The sequence below is a fragment of the Sminthopsis crassicaudata genome, chromosome 2 (genome assembly GCF_048593235.1).
Source record: "Sminthopsis crassicaudata isolate SCR6 chromosome 2, ASM4859323v1, whole genome shotgun sequence".
NCBI classification, from domain to species: domain Eukaryota; kingdom Metazoa; phylum Chordata; class Mammalia; order Dasyuromorphia; family Dasyuridae; genus Sminthopsis; species Sminthopsis crassicaudata.
The window spans coordinates 320255098-320281946 of record NC_133618.1 but is presented as its reverse complement, the minus strand read 5'-3'; the positions used below and the strand labels follow the sequence as shown (position 1 = coordinate 320281946).

The 26849-nt window shown below is 32.7% G+C and overlaps 1 protein-coding gene and 1 non-coding gene across 5 annotated transcripts in view; both read left to right on the top strand.

The window, feature by feature from the left end:
- PRPF39 (pre-mRNA processing factor 39) overlaps positions 1–26849 on the top strand; it is a 41848-nt gene that overhangs the window by 10287 nt on the left and 4712 nt on the right. Inside the window, exons 1-11 of one of the 4 annotated variants that reach the window (XM_074290170.1) lie at positions 1590–1717; positions 1923–1991; positions 2093–2255; positions 2384–2502; positions 17361–17528; positions 19088–19253; positions 19717–19824; positions 20294–20458; positions 20773–20899; positions 21029–21297; positions 22415–22599. In XM_074290170.1, coding sequence (XP_074146271.1) covers positions 2169–2255; positions 2384–2502; positions 17361–17528; positions 19088–19253; positions 19717–19824; positions 20294–20458; positions 20773–20899; positions 21029–21297; positions 22415–22599 — 1394 coding nt within the window. In that variant the 5' untranslated portion in view covers positions 1590–1717; positions 1923–1991; positions 2093–2168. The other 3 variants (XM_074290169.1, XM_074290172.1, XM_074290171.1) reach the window with 3 other exon arrangements.
- Positions 21359–21445, top strand: LOC141559300 (small nucleolar RNA SNORD127). Its single transcript, XR_012487356.1, has one exon. It is a non-coding gene; the product is annotated as a small nucleolar RNA SNORD127 (small nucleolar RNA).

The following is a 26849-nucleotide window of genomic DNA, read 5'->3' as shown; positions in this document are numbered from 1 at the left end:
TGTTTTACTATTACTTAACCTCCCCCTACCCATGGATCTTTCCCTTATCTTCTTCCCTCACCCTTTGCTTTCCCTCTTCATTCCTCCCCCTTATTTCTTTATAGATTTTGGAGGGTGCTACATACATGTTCTTCCTGGTATGTATGTAGTATATGCATGTCACGGTATGTGTATATATAGTAGTATGATGTAGTATTATGTGAGTAGGTTTTCAGAATTCCAGTCCTTTTCTGTTCCTCAAATGCCTCTGTTCTTCTTACTCTGCCCCTCATTTGTATAACATAATCGCTTTTTTTTACCTTTTCCTAAGCAATTTTACTTTTTAGAATCAGATAATACTCAACTGTGCCTCAGTCTTACTTTTGAGGTACCCAATTGCTGAAGTCAATCTTATATGGTATACATTTCCATGTAAAACCATAAACAATTATGGACAAATCGTTAAGTTCTTTTAAGTTGTAGATTTTTTTTTTTGCATTTAAGCAGGCTACTTGAAGAGCTTTGTGTGTTGTGCTTTTTTTTTTTCTTTTTTTTTTTTTTTTTTTTGGAAGATGGTAATTTTTATTGTATGTTTTCACAGATTATTGTTTAACAGAAGACAACACCAACAGCTATGCAGAATTCTGCACACATGGATGAGTACAGCAGTTCTAGCAATGGCAATGCAAGCAATGGTTCTGAGGTAGCCATAGAGCAGCCCAGTGATTTCAGTACTGAGATTATGAATGTTATAGAGATGGAACAGTCGCCTGATGGCTCTCCCAATGTAAATGAAGAAAACACAGAGGAAAATGAAATTTCAAATGTAGAACTACCGGTGACAGACACTGAAGCACAATTTCCTCCCGAATATGAAAAGTTTTGGAAAACTGTAGAAAATAATCTCCAAGATTTTACTGGCTGGGTATATTTGCTGCAATATGTAGAACAGGAGGTTAGTAATTATTTCATTAAGAATGAATGGGGATACATAGAAAATATTAATATTTTCAATCAAGTATTCTTAAGAAAATTTTTTGTATAGCTTTTATAGTACTTTTCTTTCATTTTTAAAGTTTTATTAAGGTTTGAAAATGTTATTTTTATAGTGTAATTATGCTTAAAGATTTTGTCTAAATTCTTGTATTTTGACAGGAAAGAATAGAAACTGAATGAAATCTTTCTAACATCTTTACAAGAAAAAATACTAGCTTGTATATGTTTTTGAAAGTTAAATGTGCTCACAATTAGATTTAATTCTCTTTGAGAGTTGTGTAAGTTTGGTCATCAGTATCCTCTAGATTTTAAACTTGTTTCATGGCATGATGATTTAATGGGATAGGGATTAACTCTGGAATTAAAACTTTTGAATCAGTTTTTGCTTTCTAAATTCTAACCTGAGGAAGTAATTTAATTTCAGGATCAGTTTCCTCATTAGTTGGTATTTCTTTTAATCTATTCCTTTATTTGTATGAAAACTTATTAGTTAGATGAGCATTTTCTTGTGTTATTTGGAAAAGTATGTTTGTGTTTCTCATGTAAGAAATGATTTTTTTTTTTTTTTAAGAATTTTGTTTGTTTTTGTTTTTTTTCTTTCTTTCCTCCTCATCAGAATCACTTGCTGGCTGCCAGGAGAGCATTTGACAAATTTTTTACACACTACCCATATTGCTATGGTTATTGGAAAAAGTATGCAGATCTTGAAAAGCGCCATGACAACATTAAACAATCAGATGAGGTGCGTACATCACAGAATGAAGTTAATACCATTAGGTACTGTAAGCCAAATAACAACAAAACTTTTTTTTGTTTTTTTGTTTTTTTGTTTTTTTTTTTGGCTGGCAGTACCTACCATATATGCTCAAATAGTTTAATAGGGTATTTTATTTGCATTTGTCACTCTTGTGGCATTTGTAGCTAATATTTTCTCTCTTTGTTGGCAGGTGCGTAAAACCTCAACAGTTTGTCAAGCTTTGCAGTGCAAGCCTCTGTATTACACTGCAGCTTAACAAGTAGGGCAGGGCTTTTCTCACTTACATTTATTTCTCATTTTCCAAATAATATAGTTGGTTTGCTAGTCACATTTGCTACGTCTTATTGCATTTTTGGTCAGACGCTGTCATTGATGCTCTAATGGGTCTGTGCCCTATGGTCTGTACCCCAAAGCCTGCCCACACAACCCGGTCAGAATGCAGGGACTGCTGCGCTTTGAAGATCAAGATTCTGCACGTGGGGATCAGAACATTGCCATGTTCTATCCAACCTCCACCCAAATGGTAATGGTAGATTATTTAAACAAAATTCCAGTAATTAGTATTTCTAAGGTTCACCGGATAACACAGTGTTGCCTCTCTTTTAAGAAATAAATAAATATTTGAAGTACAGTTTGTTGTTTTCTTCTTAGGTTTATCGGCGAGGGCTTCAGGCAATACCTCTTAGTGTTGATCTTTGGATTCATTATATAAACTTCTTAAAAGAAACATTGGACCCAGATGATCCTGAGACAAATAATACAATAAGAGGGTAGGTGATTATTTTCTTGCCCTGAGATGGGATGGGACTTTGCTGTTCATTTGATTGAATTTTTTTTATGCCTCAGCATGTGGTTAGTTTTTATAAAGTAGAATTCAAAGTTGAATTCCTTTCAGTTTCCATTTAATACTTTATTCACTTATTGAAGAAAATTATTTTAACTGAGTTTTCTAAAATTTTCTTCTAGTTCTCTCTCCTTCCTCTCCCCCCCATCAGCTCTTATTCTAATTTTTCTTCTCTTTGTCCCCTACTTCCTCCTTTCTAAAGGGAAAAAGGTGGGGAAAGAATAGGAATGGGGATCCGCCTGATTTCTTCTTTGCCTGGATCCAGATCATAGGTTCTTACATTTTTTTATTCTACTTTTGACATCTCTCCCCCTTTTATAATTACCCTTATAAACTTGATGTTTTTATAGATAGGTGGGACTTCTTATTTGTCTTACTGTTAGCTTTGTCTATATCTTGAAGGGGCACTTTGAATCCCCAGCTCTTGAGTTTTTCAGTCTCCCTATAATTGATTAAATTTTCCTTTAAATAACATAAATATTATGCCATTCATCATCTAACTTCTAAATCCAGAAGTTGCAATGAAGGTGCCAACCTTTATTGGTAGGTGTTGTCTTTCATAGACATTCCCAATACCAGTGAAATTACAAGTCCATCCCTGTTTTAGAAACAGTATTATAAGTGTTAATATGTTCTAGGCTTACCCATTTATTAGAATCATAGAATATTAAAACTTCAATTGTCTTTGAAATCATATAGTTGAATTGAAACAAAACAAAAAATTGATAGCTTTTGTTTTTGCATTGCTTATCTGTTGCCAATGTATTCTTCCCTATCTTTTCACAGAAAGCCATCATTTATATGAAAGAATTTTTAAATGAAAAGAGGAAGTTAAAGTTTATCAGAATATATTAGTTGTTTGGTTTTTTTTTTTTTTTTTTTTTTTTAAGAAAATTTGACATAATATGTTACCATTTTTAAAGAAGTATGGGTGGGTTGGAGTTTGGACAGTGGAGTTCACTATAGTTCTGTTTGAGGTCCAGCTTGTTCTTTATAATTTTACAATATTCGTTTTCGGGTTTTTTTTCTTTTTGTTTGTTTTTTGTGGGGGTCGGTTTTTCCATTTCCATTGATGGGATAAATATTGTTTTCTTGGTTCCTCTTAGTTTTGCATGTATTATGTTTTTCCATGCGCCTTTGTATTTATTATGTATTTTCATAAGCACAATAATATTTCATTTCAGTTATATATCACAGTCGAAGCATTCCCCATTTGATGGGCAGCTAGTTTATTTCCAGTTCTTTTTGATCACAAAGTCCTGCTGTAATATTTTGGAATATATAGAGCTGCTGCTTTTTTTTTTTTTTTTTTTTTTTTAAATTAGTCACTTCCTTGGATACTTATGTAGCAGTGGCATGTTTGGGTAATTTGTATAATTCCATATTGTTTCCCAAAATGGCTGCAATCATTCACACCTCCACTGGTAGTATGCCTGTTTTTTTCCATGTTTTTCCAATTTTGTGTATTCTTGTCCTTTGTTACCTTTGTTAATTTTTTGGGTGTGAAAGTACTTGGCTTGCCTCTAAACTATTATTTGTTGGCTTATGATTGCCATTGACATCATTTGGATTCCCTTGAGGCCTTATAAATTCTGCTCTAGCTCTTTAATTTTGTGTTAAACTTTTGCTTCTTTGTTTCTTGTTATCCAATGTTGTTGGATTGTTTTCTAACTCATACTGTTCTCTACTACATTAAGAGCTAAACCTATTTACAAAGCCAAAAAAAAATGGAATGGGGTCCTCACTAATAATCTGCCTGACTACTTCTTTGCCCAGACCTGGAACATATATTTTTATATTTTTTACTCTATTTTTGACCTCCCCTCCCACCTGTTTTGATTAGTCTTATGTGATTGATGTTTTTTGGAAAAGGAGGTATTGAAGTGGTTAGAGTGCCAGGCCTGGAGTCGGGAAGACTCATTTTCCTGTATTCAGATCTGCTGTTACCTTCTTTGTCTCAGTTTCTTCACCTGTAAAATGAGCTAGAGAAGAAAATGCAAATCATTTCAATATCATTCACAAGAACATCCCAAATGGGGTCAAAAGAGCCACCCACAACTGAAATGTCTAAACAACAAAAGTTGGTGTTTATTTTGTTTTGTGATTATTCTCTCCTTAAATATCTTTTCCCTTTTTGCTTCTATACCTATTTTCCTGTTGAATTATTTGATTTCTATAATAAATTAATGTGTTGAAGCTTTCCTTTGCCTTTTTCTTTTATATCAGTAAAATCAAATTATCCTTGAGTATTTTTTATATACCCACAACAGAGTTACAGTTCTCAAGGGTTCTGTGTACCTTTTTCTGTTTCTCTTCAGTCTTGTGGATGTAGATCAAATTTTTTGTTTAAGTCTGGTTTTTTTCTTAGAAACATATAGAATTCCTCTGTTTCATTGAATGACCATCTTCTTCCGTGGAAAAAGATGCTAAACTTAGCTGGGTAGTTCATTCTTGGTTGCAGTCCTTGATCTTTTGCCTTACGGAATATCAGGTTCCAGGCCCTTCTATCTTTTAATGTGGAGGCAGCCAGATCTTGGGTGACCCTTATTGTGGCACCTTGGTATTTAAATTGTTTTTTTCTAGCTGCTTGCAGGATTTTCTCCTTTGTGTGGTAATTCTGCAGCTTAGCCACAATATTTCGTGGTGTTCTTTTTTTAGGGTCTATTTCAGAAGGAGTTCGATGAATTCTTTCCACATCTACTTTCCCTTCTGTTTCTATTATCTCTGGACAGTTCTCTTTGATAATTTCCTGTAAAATAGAATCTAGGCTCTTTTTTTGGTCATAGTTTTCTGGAAGTCCAATAATCCGCAGATTATCTCTCCTAGATCTATTTTCCAGGTCTATAGATTTTCCCAGTAAGTATTTGACGTTGTTCTCCAGCTTCTCATTTTTTTTGTTTTGTTTGACTGATTCTTGGGTTCTCTGTGAATCATTCATTTCTATTTGTTCCATCCTGACTTTTAAGGAGTTATTTTCTTCTTTCACAGTTTTTAGTTCTTTTTGTAAATGCCCAATTTCGTTTTTAAATGAATTGTTTTGCTCTATTGAATTTTTTTCCATTTCCCTAATTTTTTTTTTTTGAGAATTATTTTCTTTTTCCAATTCAGAAATTCTGTTTTCTTGAGACTTTTTTATCTTTTCCAATTCAGAAATCCTACTTTCCTGTGTTTTTTTAACCTTTTCTAATTCACTAATTTTGTTTCCCTGCATCTCCTGTGAATTCTTTATTTTTTCCAACTCCAATTTCAGGACGTTGTTATTCTCTATCATAACTTCCCTTTCCTTGCCCCATTTTTCTTCGATCTCCCTCAATTTCTTAAGAGCTTCTTCTAGGAGAGAGTTATGTGATGGGGGGCAGGAATCGTTCCCCTTTAGGTTGTTATCTTCTGAATCTTTGCTGTTAACTTCCTCGGGGTTGGATACCCGCTCTTTCTCTGTATAGAAGGAATCTATAGTTTTTCTAGCTTTTTTGCTCATACTTAAAAAATGTTTTGGGGTCTGTCCCTGGGGTAGGAAATTATTTACTTCTTTACCAGCTTCCTCCCAGACCGGATGGATGCAGCGGCCCCTGCGCCCGCGCTAAGAGAGAGCTCTGGGAGAGAGTTCCCCACCCCCTCCCTGGAAGCGCCTCAGAGGTGATTAGCACTGCTGTGCTTTGAGGGCGTAGAATAGTGAAGACAGCAAGAAGCTCAGCCTATGTGTCCGGGTGGGGAGTGGATGTCTGCAGCAGGTGACGTGAGAAGCCCCTGCGCTCAAACTGGAAGTGTCTGCCAGAAACCGCGGTCCCTAGTTCAAAGGTTCCGCTTCTCTGGGACTTCCTGGAGCTGAGTTCCACTCCCTCCAGCTAAGCTAGGCAGTGTGTGTTGCCTTGGGCCGTATCCGCCCACTTGTCAGTCTCTTAACTATTCTCAGGAGGTAGCTGAGGCCACACCCCCTGGTGCGGAGTCTGCCGAGTCACCCCCAGGGTGGGGGGGGGGGAAATCTAATCTGAGTTTTAAAATATTTTGGCTTTCTCTTCTGAACTGCTAAATAATTAGCAGAGAAGAGCTAACAGCCTGCGCCAGATTCCTTTACCTCAGTGGCTTCTCTGATCCCAGAGCCCCTCCCAGCGCAATGGGCGCAGTGTGCCCCTACCCCACCGTCTGTGCTGGTCTTTCTTATTCCTCCCCTGAGAACTGACCTTTCCTGTTGAAACTCCAGATTCTCTTCAGCTGGTAAGTCGTGCTTCCAGTCCTTGTGGTATCTATCAGTCCTGAGCTAATTTTGAGACTTAATTTATCTAATTGGTTGTGAGGGAGTGAGGACGTTCACTGAGTCGTGTGTTTCTTCTCCGCCATCTTGGCTCCGCCCCTCCTTTGCCTTTTTCAAATGAAAATAAGGTTTGTTAAATGCTAAACTTCTTTTTGCGCTTATGTTTTTATAGTCTTCTTGTCTAGGAAAATTAAGAGAAATAAATCCCTCTCCCCATTTCTGACTTAGTATATTCCTCTTTCCTTCCATTTTCTTTCCTCTTTTAAAACATACAAAATAAAGCAGAACCATGCCTTTGTCTTTATTTTCTCTGTGATCCTAATCTGAAGAGCCAGTTTTTTTCTTTCCTTAATTGGAATGCAGTTACTGTATCATCACTTACACCTTTGTAGTTGTGCAACTGCATTTACCTTTCCAGTTTTTCCTTGTTTCCCATGCTTGTATTTGAAAGATCTTTTAATCAGAAATGGTTGCGAATTTCCCTTGGGGTTGTCATCTCACCCCTTTATTTTTATAACCCTTTCACATTATCCTCAGTTTTGCAAGATAAGTTATTCTTGGTAATTATATCCTTTCTTCTGCTTTTTGGTATGATTTATTCCAAGATTTCTTTTTTTTTTTTAAATTTTGACTGTAACACTGTCATTCCTTGGTTGTTTTGTGTTTTTTGTTTTTTTTTTGACCATTTCCATTAGTTCTTTGATCTGGAAGCTCTGGGTTTTGGATATATTTCTGAGTGTTTTTTTAGGAGATATTATAAAAGAAGAAACAGACTGACAGGGGAAAAAACTTATAAAAAAGCTGAAGAAAGTGAAGCTAGTATGCTTATTTTCTTCTTTTTTTAAAAAAATATTTACAAAATATATGTATGAGTAATTTTTCAACATTAACAAATGTTGCAAAACCTTCTGTTCCAACCTTTCTCCCCACCCCCTCCCCTATATGGCAGGTAGTCCAATACATGTTAAATATGTTAAAGTATATGTTAAATACAATATATGTATACATATTTATACAGTTATCTTGCTGCACAAGAAAAATCAGATATAGAAAGAAAGCAAAAAAACCTGAGAAGGAAAACAAAAACTAAGCTAGTATGCTTTGATCTGTATTCAGACTCTAATTCTTTCTTTGGATGTGGATAACTTTTCCCATGATTAGCTTATTAGCGCTTCGGAATTGTCATGGTTCATTTTATTGCTGGGAGGAGCTAAGGTATTCATAATTGATCATTATTACAATACAGTATTATTGTGTACAATAATCTACTACTCCCTTCACTTAGCATCAATCAGTTCATGTAAGTCTTTTCAGGTTTTTCTGAAGTCATTCTGCTTGTCATTTCTTGCACCACAACATGACATTGTTACCACAAATTGGGCCACTTTCCAGGTGATGATCATCACCTCACATTCTTGGCCATTACAAGAACTGCTATAAATATTTTTATATATGTGGGTCCTTTTCTCTTTTATATCTCTTTGGGATATAGGCCTAGTAATGGAATTACTGGATCAAAGGGTATACACTTTTATGGTCAAAATTACTTTTGAGAATGGTTGATCAGTTAACAACCCTACCAAGAAATAGGGCATTAGTATCCAAATTTTTCCATATCCTCTCCAACAGTTAAATTTTGTTGTTGTTGTTGGCCAATCTGATAGATAATAAGTAATAACTCATTTGTTTTAATTTTAATTTCTGTAAACAATAGTGATTAGAGCATTTTTCCTGGGACTATAGATAGCTTTGATTTCTTCATCTGAAAACTGCCTATTGACGATTCCCAAATTATTTTCTTACCTCTAACTCAGTTTTTGATAGTAGCTACCTAATTTGTTCTCCTTTAAAAAAATAAAATAAAATAACTGCAATATTATTGTATAATTGAATTTTTTTTCAATAGGATGCAAAATTTTTATTTTTTGTGTTTTTTTTTAATAACCTTTTATTTTCAAAATATATACAAAGATAAATTTCAACATTCATCCTTGCATGATTTTGTGTTCCATATTTTTCTCCCTCCTCTCTCCCATCCCCTCACCTAGACAGCTAGTGATCTAATATATGTTAAAACATGTACAATTGAATGAATGTTTAAAGGGCATTTATTAAATTGCATGCATTGGGAATACAGATAGAAAAAGAAGTTCCCTGTTCTCACAAAAGTTACATTATTCTAATAGATACTTAAGTTCAGAAACTTAAATGGGAATGGTCAGTAAATATTCAACATACTTCATCCCACAACAATATAAGAATTTGCTTCAAGGTGATTGGTTGGTCTAGAACTGGGAAAAGGGAAAGGATCCTAGTGTTGTTAAGTTAAAAATAAGGTTACTGGTTTTGATCTTATAGTTTTTGTAAGGGGGACTCTCGACTTAATGGTCCCAGAGAGGAGAAAGTAAAATGTATCTTTGCTGGGACTTTCCTGAAATAGTGTTTTGGGAGAGGCATTTGGTGGTGATTTTGTCCTGGCTGCTTTTCTGCCCCACCCTCTTCTTATGAACTTAACAAAAATACAATTTCAATATAATATATGCAGGAAGTTTATTTTTATGTGTATATATACAATAGCAGAACTATTCGTGTTTTTGACCTCTTCCAAATCTCATATCTCCTATGTATTTTCAAAAATATATAAATATATTTTATTTGCCCCAGTTAAGTGTAGAGCAATTTTTTTTACATTTGTTTTTAATATTTTTGAGTTTCAAATTCTTTCCTCTCCTCCTCAAACCCTATTGAGAAGATCCCCTGTGAAATTGTGCAAAACATTTCCATAAAAGTCATGTTGCAAAAGAAAAGAAACCTGTCCCTACCCTACCCCACAAAGAAAATTTTTTTTTTTTTTTTAAAGTATGCTTCACTCTACATTTAGACATAATTAGTTCTTTGGGCACGGACAGCATTTTTCATAAATCTTTTAGAGTAGTCTTGGAATTGATGAGAATAGCAAAGTCATTCGTAGCTGATCATCCCACAATCTTACTATTACTATATACATGTATAGTACATTTCACTTTGAGTTCATGGAAAATTTTCCAGATTTTTCTGTAGCCCTCTGCCCATCATTTTATACAAAATTGTATTCCTGCATAATCCCATACCACAGTTTATTCAGCCATTTCCTATTTTGTTGATATCTTCTCAATTTCCAATTCCTTACCCTAAGAAAAGAGCTGCTATAAATATTCTCTTTTCTCCTTTTAGGTTCTTCTTTTAAAGTCTCTTTTTGGGATTCATGCCTAGTAGTCATATTTTTAGGTCATAGGATTTACATGATTTTATAACCCATAGATTATATATAAATTGGGAGATGACTTAATTTTTATAAATTTCATTTAGTTCCCTATATTTTTGAGAAATGAGGCCTTCATCAGAGAAACTTCCTTCCAAATCCCTTTCATAATTGCTATTTCTAATTGTGTTGGCCCCCTTTTTTTCTTTTGAACAGTCTCCTTCCCCAATGTGTCCCCTTTCTTCTATCATTCTCTCCCCTTCCCATATCCCATTCTCTTTCTACTTTCCTGCAAGCTAAGATAGATTTCTATATCCTTATTGAGTGTGTATGTTATTTCTTCTTCGAGCCAATTTCCCTCCTATCCTCCATTGCAAAAGCTTTTTATTGCCTCTTTTTTTGGCAGATAATTTATACCATTCAATCTCTGCCTTTCCCTTTCTTTCAGTATATTTCTGTTTTATTTTTCAGATATTATCTCTTCTAAATGCCATAATGATGAGGAAATTCTAAGGCATTACTAATAGCATCTTCCTGGGTCAAAATGTAAACGCATAAACTTTGTTAAAACCCTTATGATTTCAGTTTCTTAATTACCTCCTTATGCTGAGGTATAGGAGGTATACTCCTATACTTTCTGTATATGCCTGATTTTTATTTGAAAATCAAATTTTCATTCAACTCTGGTCTTTTTATCAAGAATATTTGAAAATCCTCTATTTCATTGATTATCTGCCTTTTTGCTCTGAAGGCTTAGATTCAGTTTTTCTGAGTAGGTGATTCTTGGTTGTAATCCTAGCTCCATTGCTCTTCAAAATATCATTCTATTCCTTCTGATCCTTTTATGTGGTAACTGCTAAATCTGTTATATTGACTGTGGCTCCATTGTATTTGAATTGTTTCTTTCTGGATGTTTACAATATTTTCTTCCAGACCTGAGAATTCTGGAATTTGGTTATAATCTTCCTGGGAGTTTTCATCTTGGAATCTTCAGAAGGTGATTGATGATGCTAGAATAATAGAATAATTTTCCTTGATAATGTCTTGAAAGATGATGTCTAGGCTCTTTTTTTTTTTTTTTTTTTGATCATGGCTTTTACGTAGACGAATAATTTTAAAATTATCCCTCCTAGATCTATTTTCCAGGTCAGTTGAATGTTTTTTTTTTTTTTTTTTTTTTTTTTTCTATTTTTCTTTTCTTTTCTTTCTTTTCTTTCTTTCCTTTCTTTCCTTTCTTTTCTTTCTTTCCTTTCCTTTCTTTTCTTTTCTTTCCTTTTCTTTCTTTTCTTTCTTTTCTTTCTTTTCTTTTTCTTTTCTTTTCTTTTCCTTTTTTCTTTTCCTTTTTTCTTTTCCTTTTTTCTTTTCTTTTCTTTTCCTTTTTTCTTTTCTTTTCTTTTCTTTTCTTTTCTTTTCTTTTCTTTTCTTTTCTTTTCTTTTCTTTTCTTTTCTTTTCTTTTCTTTTCTTTTCTTTTCTTTTCTTTTCTTTTCTTTTCTTTCTTTTCTTTCTTTTCTTTTTCTTTCTTGTTTGTTTTATTGTATTTATTTCTTATAAAGTCACTAACTTCCATTTGTTCAATTCTGATTTTTAAGGAATTATTTTTCTTATTGAGTTTTTGTACCTTCTTTCCTGTTTGGCCAATTTTGCTTTTTGTATTTTGCATCACTCTCATTTCCCAATCTCTCTTGATTTTCAGAATGCCTATTGAGCTCGTCCTTAGCCTAAGACTAATTCTTATTTTTCTTGGAGGCTTTGGATGTAGGAGCTTTGACTTGATTATCTTCTGAATGTGTATTTTTTATTTTCCTTGTCACTATAGTAACTTTCTGGTGATCAGAATTTTTTTATTTTTCTTATTCATTTCTCCAGCCTGTTACTTGCTTTTAACTCTTTGTTAAAGTAGGACTCTTTCTTGGTGGATGGTGTAATTTCCTAAGCTTCAGGAGTTTTGTGATCTTTCTGAGCTCCTCTTCCCCAAAGAACAGAGTCCTGACAGTGCCAATAAAGAGGTCCCCTGCAATCTCCCTCTGATCAGCTGTCTGAAACCCCTTGTCTATGGGCTGAGATCTCCAGAGGTTGCTGCTGCCATACCTGTTGATTCAGTGGCTCCCAAACCCTAATCCTGGGCTGAGCTTTTCCTCCCACCCTAGTGCCAAACCCTTCTAGTTGAGTTGTCCTTGGCTTTTGTGGGCTGAGAGATCTGGAGATTGCTGCTACTTTCTGATTCCCTGAGGCCTGGACTGTACTGACCTGGCCTATGCAAAGATTGTACTCCAGACCCACTTCAAAGCAACAGACTTATTGATGACTTTTCAGACCACCTCTAAAAGAAAAATTATTCAATCAACTCCATCTTTTTATGGGTTCCAAAATGCTAAAATTTGTTTAAAGTCAGCATTTAAAGGTATTTGGAGGGATCTGAGGGAGAATTGGTTGTCTCTACCTTCATCCTGCCATCTTGGCTCCACTTTCCTCTTAAGTATTTTTAAAATGTTTTATTGATATTCTTTAAAAAAAAAAAAAAAAAATCCCACTAGTGTGCTATGTATTTTTAAGCCTCCATCCTCCCAGCCCATACCAACCAGAAATCTTCCATTTATGCATATGTTATCAGACAAATTCACAAACTGAAGAATATCTCATTCTTACTTGATTCATGACCTTTCTACTGAGAGAGGTGAACTGTGTTTTGTTAATACTTCTGAAATCATAATTGTTGCCTGGATGAAAGTTCTTAAATCTTTTCATTGTTTTTATTTACAATTATTGTAGTTACTATATTAAATCTTTTTCTTGATTCTACTAGATGGGCCACACAGATTCCCACATTTCTATGAATTCGCTTATCATTTTTAAGGTTTGCAAAACAGTTTTTTAAAAACCTATGAACAGGGGCACGTACTTTTCATTTAGCTTGGGTTTATGAAAAGAGCTTTGTAATTTCCCAAAGGCAGCAGAGCAACATAGCAGCTTGTTCTCCTCACGTTCAGTTCTGTGCTTCTGCATTGTCTGTCCCAGACACACACAGTACTACGTGAGCCCTATAGGTTGTACAAAAAAATATTTTTTGGGATCTGGGCAATAGACATTCTTCATCCACTTAATCTTTACCTTGGATAGGATCAGCTTGATGTCTACCATACACAAAGAATCCCGGTTCAACATGAACTTTGGGCCTTATACTTCTCTTAAGGGGCAGAGCCTATATCTTATGTCTTATCTGATGTTATGGTAAGGTTATTGAATAGGATTATTTCTGTTAAGTCTTTTCAAGGAAGCGTGAACAATGTGGACGTAGCCATGGGAGAACCTTGATGTGAAGAATCCTGTGATATAGTATTTTTGTCCTTCCAAAATGTCCTTTTAAAAACATTTTTTTTTTATAATTAAACAAGAGAATCATAGTGACTATGTGTAGTCTTGCATTCTCTTCATTACTTACGAATTGGTAAAAATTTGAGTATGTTATCCTCTACTAATACTCTCATCGAGGATGCCTTCAATTCATATAAAGTCTCAGGAATATTTTGTATAAATAGAGAGCAGAGTCTAGATCAGTAACCGTTATTTTGCTTACTTTTTTCCAGCATTATTGTCAGATAATTTTCTCCATGCCTTGGGCATCTTTGGCTCCTTTAGATACTTTTAATTTAAATATATCAAGGTCCTCATAATTGGGTTGCCTTAAGCATGGATTTCTTTCTGTTTTTCCTGTTATTTGTTCTATTTATGTTTTATTTGTTCTATAAATATCCTTGGGGTGACTTACCATGTTAAATTTTTTTAAAGTGGTTTTACTCTCAATTGCTTCTCTCTGCTTTAATAGATGACACTGCCCATAATTTTCTGTCCCTCTTAGTAAAGATTTTGCAAAATTGTTTTGTCTTGATCTCATTATTTGTATTTCTCCATCTGTCATAAAGTCATATGCATGATGACTAAAGTATTTATTGGGATTCTTTTGGCCTTAGTGTGGCGATTAATTTATTTTGATTAACTTTTTGAATGCAGTTGTTATATTTGCAAGTATATGTGTATATATGTATATCAGTCTAACCTTTGATAGAATTTATTTTATTAAATATACCTATCTGTAGATAGATGTCTGTATGGATCTACAGATTTAAATATAATGTGTTTCTGTCTTGAGTTATTGCAAGGAACTCCTGAATCAATGAGATAATAGATGTATATATTTGAGTATGTAATGATAAAGCCATAGGCAAGCAGTGTGCCATGATGGACTTGGAATGAGGAATACCTCAATTTCTAACCCATTTCTGAAACTGATTAGCTATGTGATTGGAAAAAGAATATGTAGATGAGTAAAGATAAGAGTTCCCATACACAGTATATTCTCACCCACAGTGGTTAAAAAATTCTTTGCTTATTCATGATTGATATTATCTCAGATTGAAAAGGATTTCAGAAATATTCTAGTCTAGAGCAATTTGCATCACTTCCTCATTATGATGACTTCTTTCATTTTGGGATAACTATTCCTTATGATGAGTCAAAAATCTTAACTTAATATTTTTGCCCTTCATTTGTCCTCATGAACTAGAAAATCTGTACCTTTTCTTTTCCAGGGTCACACAACTAGGAAGAGTTAGGTGTCTGAGGTCAAATTTGAACTCGGTTCCCCCTGACTTCAGGGCTGGTGCTCTATCTTTTGCGCCACCTAGTTGCCCTTCTGTCTTTTCTTTTTTTAGCATTCTTTTTAAAAAAAATTTGAGTTCCAAATTCTTTCCCTTCCCTCCCTCCTACCTTGAGAAGGCAAACTTGATGCAGTTTATAAATGTGCAGTCATGTAAAACCTATCTATGTATTAGCCATGTTGTAAAAGAAAACAGATCAAAAAAAGAAAATAAAAAGGTATTCTCAGATCTGCATCAGACTTTATCTGAAGATAAACCTTTTAAAACAGTTTTCCATTTAGCTTCCCCATTTCCCTCAAATGTTCTTCTACAGATGAGCTAGTTTCTATCATTCTGTAATTTCTCTTCTATTGAATCTTTCTAATTTTTTTCACAGAAAATGTTAAAATAAAATCTATAATTCAATTCAGTAAAGATAATAGTGATCTTTGCATCTTTGATGTGTAAATCTTCTACTTTTGTTAATAACTGTTTAAAATGTTTTACTGTTAGCTTGGATCCACAGCATGAGGACATCTACGTTATGATAGCAAATTCTAGAAAATTATTCTGATGGTAAAAACTGAAAGAGTTAACATGAGTATCATATAAAGAAAAGAAATTATACTCAAAGTCCATTCCCCCTCCCCCCCAAAAAAGACCCTAAATGCAAGTAATTAAGATCAATGAATTAGATTACAGCAGTCCAAGATTATGCTATTGTGCTCACTATCAATAAGCTTTGAGAAAATGAAACAGGATGGGCTTAACAATTTGGATTTTGTTTTGTTTTGTTTTTTTTAGACTCACTTATTTACAAATGTTCCCTCAGTATATCAGATTTGAGAAAGGAGTATTATACTGAAAAACTATGGATAATTGAGTTAGATGTCAGTCCATACAAAATATTTTTTTGGAGAAATTCTAGAAATATTTCTGAAGAGATAGTTTGTGATCTGGAATAGAAAGCAGGCCACTAAGAACCAGTATTGAAAGTCACAACAATCTGATGTAATTTCATTTTATAATGGATTCATTGAATAGGTTAGGACAATGTAAAAGAAATATAATAATTTTTAGCAAGATATATACCTGCGTACTTTTTTGTCTCTCTTGTTAGAATGCAAACACCTTTAAAGGAGGGGTATACAATTCATTATATTTACATTTTCAGTACCTAATATAGTGTCTGGCACCTTGGAGGAGCTTAATGCTTTTCGAATGATTTAAACAATCACTTAAATGATATCATTCCAGTTAGCATACAAGGAAACAAAAAATGCAATTGGCTAAATAATCATATCCAAAGTCTTGATTAGCAGATAGCGATTTAGAAGCAGGTTTCTAATGTCAAATCATGAAGTTCTGTATTTATATGATCATAACATTACAGAGAAAGTTGGAAAGGATTTTTAGAAACCTATCTAGTCCAACATTTTAAAATTACAGTACAGAAGCCCAGTAACATTTGATGATTTAGAAATAAGAGTCAAAAGGGTTTCAAAGTGTCCTATCATGATCAGCATATTTGTCAAATATTTGTATGAAGACATTTGTAATGAGGCTAATACAAAGCTGAACTTGATGTTCAATGTAAAATTACCCAAAATTATCTAAGTCTAGAATGAACTAAAACCAACAAGATGGATTTAACAGGGGTAGATGTTTGGGTTAATATAATAATTATTATTAGAGTTGGTATGTATATAGCACTTTGAGGTTTGCAAAATGTTTTTAAAATGTCTTTTAGTTTTATCCTCACAACTAGAAAGCTGTATGCTATTATCCTTGTTTTAAAATAAGAAAACTGAGGCAAACAAAATTTCAGGGATTTGCTAAAGGTCACCCAGAGTTTAAACTAGATATTACTGATTGCAACTTTATGCTCATTATCTACAGTAACATCTAGCTGTCTTAAAAAGAAAGCTGCATAAAACAAATGAAACTTGGCTTGATAGCTACTCAGATAAAAAAGATCAGAGATTTAAGTTAATAATAAACCAACAGTCCAAAGAAATTTTAAACTATTACTTGCAAAAGTAGAGTATCCACACATATCAAAGAAGCAAAGACCACCATTATCTTTGCTGAATTGAGTTATACATGTTAAGACTTTTTGTAGGTCTTAGCTCATTCTGAGATAATTTTAGTTATGCTTTTCTTATCATTTTTTCAGTCACTTTGTGTATCTTTGGTAATGTGCTTTAGAGAATTCCCTATGCAGTTATGTTTCTCCATTCAACAAACATTTATTAAGTACCTATTGTGCAATGCTTTGTGCTAAATGCAAAGATAAATAAAGTAAATAATATAATAAATAAATAATATTATAATATATAATATAATAAATAGCAAGTAAATAAGGTAAATAAGAAATAAGAACATTACATTTAAGATTATTCCATTTGTTTATTTCACATTTCAGCTTGCAACTTAAGTTTCCTTTGGAATTAAATGTGTAGTCTCATTTTTGTGCAGTTTTATTTATCTGAGGGATAATTATTATATTGTATTACTTCCCTCATGGAGTTTTAACATTTCTTTAATTACATAAGATTTAAAGTAAATCTTAGCATCAGGATTAATTTATAAGATTGTGAAATAATTATAAAATGGTTTTATTACAGATAAATTTAGAAATGATTTAATTTTTCAGAACTTTCGAGCATGCTGTTTTAGCTGCAGGAACAGATTTCCGATCTGATAGATTATGGGAAATGTACATAAACTGGGAAAATGAACAGGGAAATCTGAGAGAAGTTACAACTATATATGATCGTATTCTTGGTATTCCAACACAGCTCTATAGTCACCATTTCCAGAGGTAAGTAGAAAAATAAAGTATTTTTAAATATTTTAAAATAATTAGTAACAGTCTTGAATAGTATTTTCACAGTGTATTGTAGTAGAAATATTATTGGATTTTGAATCGGAAGACCCTGGATCTTGGCTCTACTACTTAATCATTAATAGGACTTTGAAACAACTTTTTAAAATTCTATAATTAATAGTTAACTTTTTAAAGCTGGTCAGAAGCACTTTCAAGATAATAATTGAATTGATTGATTGCAAAATCTTTTTTCATTTTTCAAATAAAAAACCATAATCTGGATATGTTACTGTTAAGTTCTATATGAAGAAGCTATCCAAATTTTTCTCTTTTTTGGTGCTGGTATTTGTCTTTTTACAGTATTTATATAGGTATGGATTTGTGTCTATACATAGTCTCTTTCTCTCTTCTTTGGGTCTCCTCCCCTGGCTAAAAAATATATTGTGACTGGTAAATGAAGAGGCAAGTAGTTAGGAGGCTTTTATCTCTTTTGCTAAATTTACTCATAATATGACACTTTTATTCAGAAGAATTATATTTCTGATGTCATAAAAACATTGTGAGATATTTGTCAGCATAAGTAAGGAAATTAGAGACTGATATTATATTTACTAAAACAAGATTCTTCATGGCAAATATCAAATAAGTTATGCTTTTTAAATGGAAATCTGTACATAAAATAAAATGTTATTTTAGGCAGATAACCAAATGTCAACAGTATACATATCCCTATGCACATAGACATGTGTGTTACATTTAGCTTGCATAGAGCATTTCTATGGGTAGCTGGATAGGACAGTGGATAGAGTGCTGGGTCTGGAATCAAAAAGACTCATTCCTGAAGTCAGATCTGACCTTGGGTAATCCTGGCCAAGTTACTTCCATGTTTACCTCAATTTTCTCATCTTTAAAATTAGCTGTAGAAGGAAATGAGAAACCACTCTAATAATTACCAAGAAAACTCCAAAGGGGATCATGAGAAGTCAGATATGAATGAAAAGTGATTGAACAACTAAACATTTATATGTAGAAATTATTTGATTATTCATTTGTTTTCTAATATGAATCAATTTTCTCCATGTTTTTATCTTGATTTTTAATTTGTGGAGGGCATAAAACAAAAATATTCTAGTTGGCTTTCCCCAGGGAATCTTTTCACTTCTGAATTTAGTAAATAGATAAATACTTTTAAGAATTATTAAAAAATCTAAAATTAACTTCAACTTTTCTAAAGAAATTCAATTTTTGTGAGATAAGGGTCCATCTGTTTTTTAAAAGTATACAACAAAAGTGAAATCAAATTTATATGTGATTTATATCGTTTTGGCCATACTGTGTAATTTTGTTAGTGCTAATTTATACTTTTATGTTTTTATCTCTTGGTTACTAGGTTTTTCTGTTTTTGTAATAATTTCCTTGAATATATTTATGTTCAATCAGACTTTCTTGTTTTTAGAATTCTGAGACATTAAAAAGTCAGCACATCTTAATTCTAAAAGAGTAAGATAGGTAGGGTCTTTGAAATGTTTAATAGATACTATTGAATCTTCTAGGTTTAAAGAACATGTACAGAATAACTTGCCTAGAGATCTTTTAACTAGTGAGCAATTTATTCAGCTACGAAGAGAACTGGCTTCTGTAAATGGACACAGTGGTGATGATGGCCCTCCTGGTGATGATTTACCATCTGGAATTGAAGATATAACTGACCCAGCAAAGGTAATTTTAAAAGTCACGTCAAAATTCTTCCCTTAGTATATGATAAACTCTTTGCACATTCTTCATTGTAGATGTGATTTGTTGAATTATAACCTATCCGTTTACCAATCAATTCTAATTTTGAAAATGAAGTTATTAAAATAGCAAGTCTTTAACTTCTCTTGAAGGAAAATACTAATTCCTCAGTTGCAACTGTTAGGTTTGAATGTAAAGATAACAAAAGAATTTCTTGATAATAATATACAACCTAGGAACTTTCAGAAATGCAAAAAAAATAGTATTTTTCTGAAAATCCCATATGGGATGAATTTTCACATTGATATTCTGTCTGTGGAACAAGTAGTGTTGTAGAACTTTATAATTCTGAGATCAAGCAAGCTGGTATAAATTTAAGTCTATTTATATGCAATTGTCATTTTTTTTTAACTCTCCCTTTCCTTTTTTTTTTTTTTTTCTCTCTAAGCTAATCACTGAAATAGAAAACATGAGACATAGAATCATTGAGATTCATCAAGAAATGTTTAATTATAATGAGCATGAGGTTAGCAAAAGATGGACCTTTGAAGAAGGTGTAAGTTCTTTTTTTTGAAGTTCATATGTTTTGAAACTTGACTTTCTGTATTATTTTTATGCCTGTCTTACCTAGGAAATAAAAACTACATACCTACTATCTTAATTAGGATAAGAATTATCCTGATCTATTCTAAATATAAATTTCATTAAAGTAATCTATTTTAATTCCAGTAGATACCATAGTCAATCAAGATTTTATTAGAATTCTCAGAATAATGAATCAAGTAGTATTAGTGTTCCTTGTTAACGAGTTCATATTATATGATGGTATAGCTGCATATTTTAAATAGGTAGTTTAGAATGTATTCATGTGCCTCATAGGCATTATACCAAGTACAGGGGATATTAAATCAAAAAATTTAGACAATAAACCAGTATTTAATTTATATTATCAAATTCACATTTGACATTTCTGTGTAAACAGTATTGGCATGTTTGCACTGCTATACTATTTTTTTAAATTTCAGATTAAAAGACCTTATTTCCATGTGAAACCATTGGAAAAAGCACAACTGAAAAATTGGAAGGAATACTTAGAATTTGAAATTGAAAATGGAACTCATGAACGTGTTGTGGTTCTCTTTGAAAGATGTGTCATATCATGTGCCCTCTATGAGGACTTTTGGATTAAGGTGAGAATATTACATGCTAATGAATTTTAATAGATTACAAACATTGATCTAGTGACTAACCTTTTTTGTACCTCTGTCGAATGTTGTTCATGTAACTATATCTGTTGCATTAGGAGATGGTCTGCTTGCAACCAGATTTGACTGCTGCATATGCCAACCTCGTTGCCTCTCTTCGTCCTTCCTTACAGAAACTAGTCTAGTGGTTCAATAAAGGTGCTGAATGGGTTTAAAAATAGAATTTTATTGTTCTGAAATGTATTTAATGGCCTACTCAATCATAAATTATTCAGTGTTTACTCTGTTTCTGTGTGTAGTATGCCAAGTACATGGAAAACCATAGTATCGAAGGAGTGAGACATGTCTACAGCAGGGCTTGCACGATCCATCTTCCAAAGAAACCCATGGTTCACATGCTATGGGCTGCTTTTGAAGAACAGCAGGGTAAGAATTTGCAACATCAGTTGAAATTATATTTATAATTTAAAGTAAAAATTCCATTGTCAAATCAAAAGGATGGGGGAATGCTGTGGAAAAAGACTTTTTAAAAATATTGTATATTGATATTTCTAGGTAATATTAATGAAGCAAGAAGCATTCTAAGAACATTTGAAGAATGTGTTTTAGGACTGGCAATGGTTCGCTTGAGAAGAGTAAGTTTAGAGCGACGGCATGGAAATATGGAAGAAGCTGAGCACTTGCTTCAAGATGCTGTAAAGAATGCCAAATCAAATAATGAATCCTCATTTTATGCTATAAAATTAGCCCGACATCTTTTCAAGATACAGAAGAACCTTTCAAAATCCAGAAAAGTACTCTTGGAAGCCATTGAGAGAGACAAAGTATGTGTTTCTACATATTTCAGATTTTGAGATAGGCTAATAAGCAAATATTTGACCATACTGGCAACAATGATGACAGGTTGTGGTCTGTACGTAATATATCATATTACTACATGGAGACACCAGTCCCTCTAAGCTGATGTTGCCATTCTTGTTTTTTAAAAAGCTGATGTTGAGTTAAGGAGTCCTGGCTTGGACTCCTACCTTAGTCATCCTTGCTCTGTGACCTTTTGTTTACTTAACCTATGGGCATTTCTTTAGACTTCCACTTTTGGGGCAAATGGCAGTCTTTAGAGAGATAGGGGGAATTTATTCACCTGTTATTTTCTTATACCAGCAAAATTAGGGATCTGGTTAATATTAAAGTACACATAAGCCACTTATGTAAATTAACTTTTGTCATATGTTGATATTCAAATCATGAATGGAGGAACCAATTACGGAAAAAATAAAAGTGTAGGCAGAGATGGAACTTCAAATGTTTACCCATGTTTAAGTAATTTGGCAGCCAAAATAATTTATTGTTTTAAAAGCAAAAGGCAATTTTTGAGAACACTGTGTATGTTTATATAAACTCATACTTGGCATAATTGTATGCTAAAGTTTATATTTTTCCGCATAGAACAATTTTTATTACACTGTATAATTTTGAATATATTTCTGGAGAATGGGAACTTGTTTTTCCTGCTTCGGTCCAGGATGCCATCATGTCATTCTATTGCGGTAGCTTCCTCATTGTTCTACCTCCGTTATCTCTTAACTATTTCAACTGCTACTTGGTAAACCTCCATGGCTCCTTTATAATTGCCTTAAGGAGAAAATAGAAATTTATTCCCTCACATTTAAAGTTTGATTTCATATTACCTACAGGCCTTTTCCAAATCTCATTTTTGTGACTAGTCTACTCTGCATATTACTTTGCGTGTTCTTAATTTTCTGTGTATGTAGGTATTCTTGAACTCTACCTATTCCCTGACTTTAAACGTTATTTACATAGATTTTGTTATAATGTATATATGTAAAATATTACCAATCTAATTATTGAATGGTATTAAGTTCTGTCCTTCTATGTCTATATTTTAGACAGGTAATGTATTTGGTTTTTATTTTTCTATAGGAGAACACAAAATTGTACCTTAATTTACTTGAAATGGAATATAGTGGAGACCTCAAACAAAATGAAGACAATATCCTCACCTGTTTTGACAAAGCTATACATGGTTCATTGCCTATTAAGATGAGAATTACATTTTCTCAACGAAAAGTGGAATTTCTAGAAGATTTTGGTTCTGATGTGAACAAGTAAGACATATCTGCCATTATTTGAAAAATGAATGAACATTGACTTCTAAGAACACTTTAAACATCTATATAATTTTGAATGTTTTTCCTTCTAAATTAAGCATTAAAAAACCCCTCCATATTAAAAGTCAAGGAATAATGATAATTTTATTTCTGATTTCTTTTTAAAAATTTATTGTGCCCTTAAAAATTCAAATGAAAAGTAGATCCTACTGGATGTTTTTAACTAAGGGAAAGTGTGTCACTTTTTTCCTGTGTTACTTCTTTTTTCTTATTTTTTATACCTTGTACCTCTTTTTTAAAAAGTAATCTTAAAGATGAAGATTTTATATATAAAGTTCTGAATCCCCAATTTCCCAAGTCAATTCTCTTGATAAAGTCTTCCAACGACCGAGGAAAAAGAGATCATCATTTAATTATGTATGAAATTACATTAATGAAAAGACTAGTATAATACTTCATTTGGCTGTATTAGATCTTTTAGAGCTTTTAGGAACCTTCATAGATTGCTATGGTAGTTTTCATCATCTCCCCCTGGGAATTAGAATGGAATGTTACTAGTGGCTACGTATTATTTGTTTGACTTTTTTAAATGGAATTTTTTATGAGAATGGCTTTTTTTTAAATGATGACTAAACTCAAATAATAAATGTCTCTTTCCTGTTTGGTACTCTTAGACCATGAGAGGGGGGGGGGGGGGGGGACAATAAAGTATAAGGAATTGCTCCAAAGTTAAGTACGTGCACACATGAAACAGGGAGTTTTAACACATTTTCTTTGACATTTAAGAACCAAAATGAAGGTTAAGGGAAAGCAACATGAATTTATTTTGAAGGTGCTTAGGGAAAAGGAAGAAGGTTCTTCTCTAATAGAGGTAGGAATCAATTTGTTTAAAATTGTGATCATTAAGGAAAGCCTAGTTTGAGTGAAGCATTTTTGTGGGGTTTTTTGTTTTTGTTTTTTGTTACTTAAGTGGAGGGTACAGTTGGTTATGTGTCCACATTGACTTATTGTGAGGTCTTAAAAATCAGATTTAAGAGTTTTTTAAGACATTGGGAAACCATTTGAAATTTGTAGCAGAATGATAGTTTAATCTGGTAGCCTACCTAATAGGGAATGTTATAGTCAGAAGATTATTTTTTTAGGCTTTTCTAGTAATAGAGTAATTAGTGATTAGAACTGTCCTGAACTTGGGAATAAAAAAATCTTAGGGTATTTTGAAGGAAGAACTTTTCCACTTTTAAGATGAAATCTTATAAGAGCCATCTATACCCAGAGAGAGAACTGTGAGAACTGAGTGTGGATCACAGCATAGCATTTTTACTTCTTTTGTTATTGTTTGCTTGAATTTTATTTTTATTTTCTTTCTTTTTTTTTTCTTTTTGATCTGATTTTTCTTGTGCAGTATGATAATTGTATAAATATATATATGCCTTTATTGGATTTACATATATTTTTAACCATATTTAACATATGTTGGATTACTTGCCATCTAGGGGAGAGAGTGGAGGAAGAGGAGGGAGAAGTGCAAGGTTTTGCAAGGGTCAATGTTGAAAAATTGTCCTTGCATATGTTTTGAAAATAAAGTTTCAGTTAACAAAATGAAATGAAATCTTTACAAGTAGATGGAGAATTTCCATGGATTCAAGAACTGTGGATCTGATAGGGAGGAATAACCCTGAAGCAAGTTACTTAACTCTTAGTCTCCCCTCTGCATTACAATGTTATAGATTTTCATTGGTAGAGGAAATTATTTTGGAAGAAATTAGCTATACCAGTGAAATGACAAATTGTATCCAAAAAAAATGGCATTGACTTTAATAATGAAATTGATCAGAAGGACATTCAGGGGACAGAAGCAATTTTGGTAGTCATATTTAATATTATTTTTAAAAGAAAAAACATCTGTAGCAGATTCATGGTTTTGTATAATCTTTTGTTTCTGTTCTTTGTACATAAAAATGTTCGTTATGTTTCCTGATGTTTGTGAAGGTTCCTTAAAAAAAGAAAATCAGTAAAAATTTTAATTAGTTTGGGGGGAAGCTTGTTTTATTAATATTCATTTCAAAATTTGCATTTTAAAGGAATACTTAAAATAATATGTATATTAGCATATATCAAATTTTCTGATAAAGCTAGATTTTAAAAAATGTGATGGGTTTGATTTTTTGACTAGGCAATTGGGGGTTAAGAGACTTGACCAGGGTCAAATAGCTAGTAAGTGTTGATGCCTTCTTGAATTCAGGTCCTCCTGATTCCAGGACTGGTGCTCTATCCACTACACCATCTAGCTGTCCCATTAGGTCTTATTTAAACTTAGTGAAGTTTATCCTTGCTTTAAAACTGATGGTTTCATCCTTTTACTTAAGTAGAAACTATTTCCCTGATAAAAATCTTCAACTTGCTCATGGAAATTAGCTTAAAAGTCTTTAATTTTTACTTTGTTTTTGTTTCTTTGCACTTAGCACCTAGAATAGAAGCTCAATAAATGTTTAATTGATTTTTTTTTTTTTTTTTTTTTTTTTTTAATGCTTTCATATGTCCTTGGAAGTGATCAGTGTGAGAACTTCTTTCACTGGTCCATTGCCAATATGGAGGGGGTTCAAGCTTCCACCATACTTTATCCTAGAAAGAAATCCATAGATTTAGAGCTAGAAGAGATTAGTAGTAGTACAGGAGTTTTAGTGCCATTTTAGCTTAAATACAACATAAATACCTTAAAACAACAATAAACACTTTTGGGACACTCATTACATAGTCCAATTCTTATTTACTTTTGCTACCATGTAGTATCCCAGAAAAATAATGTTCTTTCCAGCATGTTCCCTTCCATTCTAATCCATATCATTTTCCATTTGTTAGTACCATCATCCATATTATATACCCTTTACCTTTCTGTCTCAAATGATCTCTCTTGGCCTCACCTTCACTCTTTGTGACCTCTTTAGTTCCTAAATCAGTTTTTTAAATTCAAGTTCCCATATCACCAGCTAGCTAGCTATGTATGAGGCATATTAAACTGGATGGTTTGTAGACATATCAAATTTAGCATGTATAAAATATCTTACTATCGTCCCTCTCCCCATTATTCCCTTTTTCTTTCATAATTATTTCTTTCAAGGACATCACTATCCTTCTGGTCTTCAGTGTCACTCTTAACTCTTCACTCTCTTAGCCTAAGTATATTTATTAAATTAGCCATTGTCTATTTACTCTTGGATCCCCATTAGTTTTCTCTCTTCACATGGCTATTATTCTAGTTAAGGACCTCCATCATCTGTGTCCATATCTTATGCACATCAGCTGATTTCTATTCATGAAATGTGCTTCTTTTTCATCTCTGCATATCGAAATGCCTTGCCCTTTCAGAATTACACTAATGTTACATTCTACATAAAATCCCTCTTGATTCCTTTGCCCAGCTTTGTGTTTGTTTCACCAAATCACCTTGATAAATATTTTTATGTTACAAATATACTCTCCCCTCTGATAGAGTATTAGCTTCTTGAAGATTAAAATACTTATTTAAAGTTCATAGTATGCTTAGTGTCTGGTGTAAGTTCTAAATAGATACATAGGTGTGGTGTACAAGAAATGCATGTTTTACTACATCAGTATAATAAAGCTATTAGCCAGTTCTTTAAGTTATAGGGATTGGCTTGACTTGCAGCAATACAAAAAGAATTCCCTATACCACTGAAATCAGAGGTACAGTCCCTAATCCTTATTACTTGAATATTCTATAAATTTAATACTATTCTCAACATTGATTATGCATCAATATTAGTTGTGAGTCAAAAATTAAAGAAAATCTTTAAAAAACTTGAAAAGACTCGTATTAATTCAACATATACCATTCTTCATACTTGATTTCAGTAGAAAAGTGGAAGAAATATATGAAAAAATAATAGTTCAGGAAGAAGGGTTGAAAAAGAATAAAGCTTATAAATTATAGAAGTTTTACCTTTAATACAATTTCTCCCCCCCCCCCCCAAAAAAAAAATTTTTTTTTTTTGATAGGTGCTGGAAATGATGAATACCAACTAATACTCGTAAAGACCACAATAGGATATATTTTGAAACAGAAAAAAACCTAATTTGTTTTGGATGTAGCAGTATCACTGAGTTTACTCTGTAATCAGAAATGTATTTGGATTTAATTTTTTCAAATAAAGGAAAATGAGAGCGACATACAGTTGAAATAATTTAATATTATTTACTAGTAATACAATATCAAAAATAAGTGTACA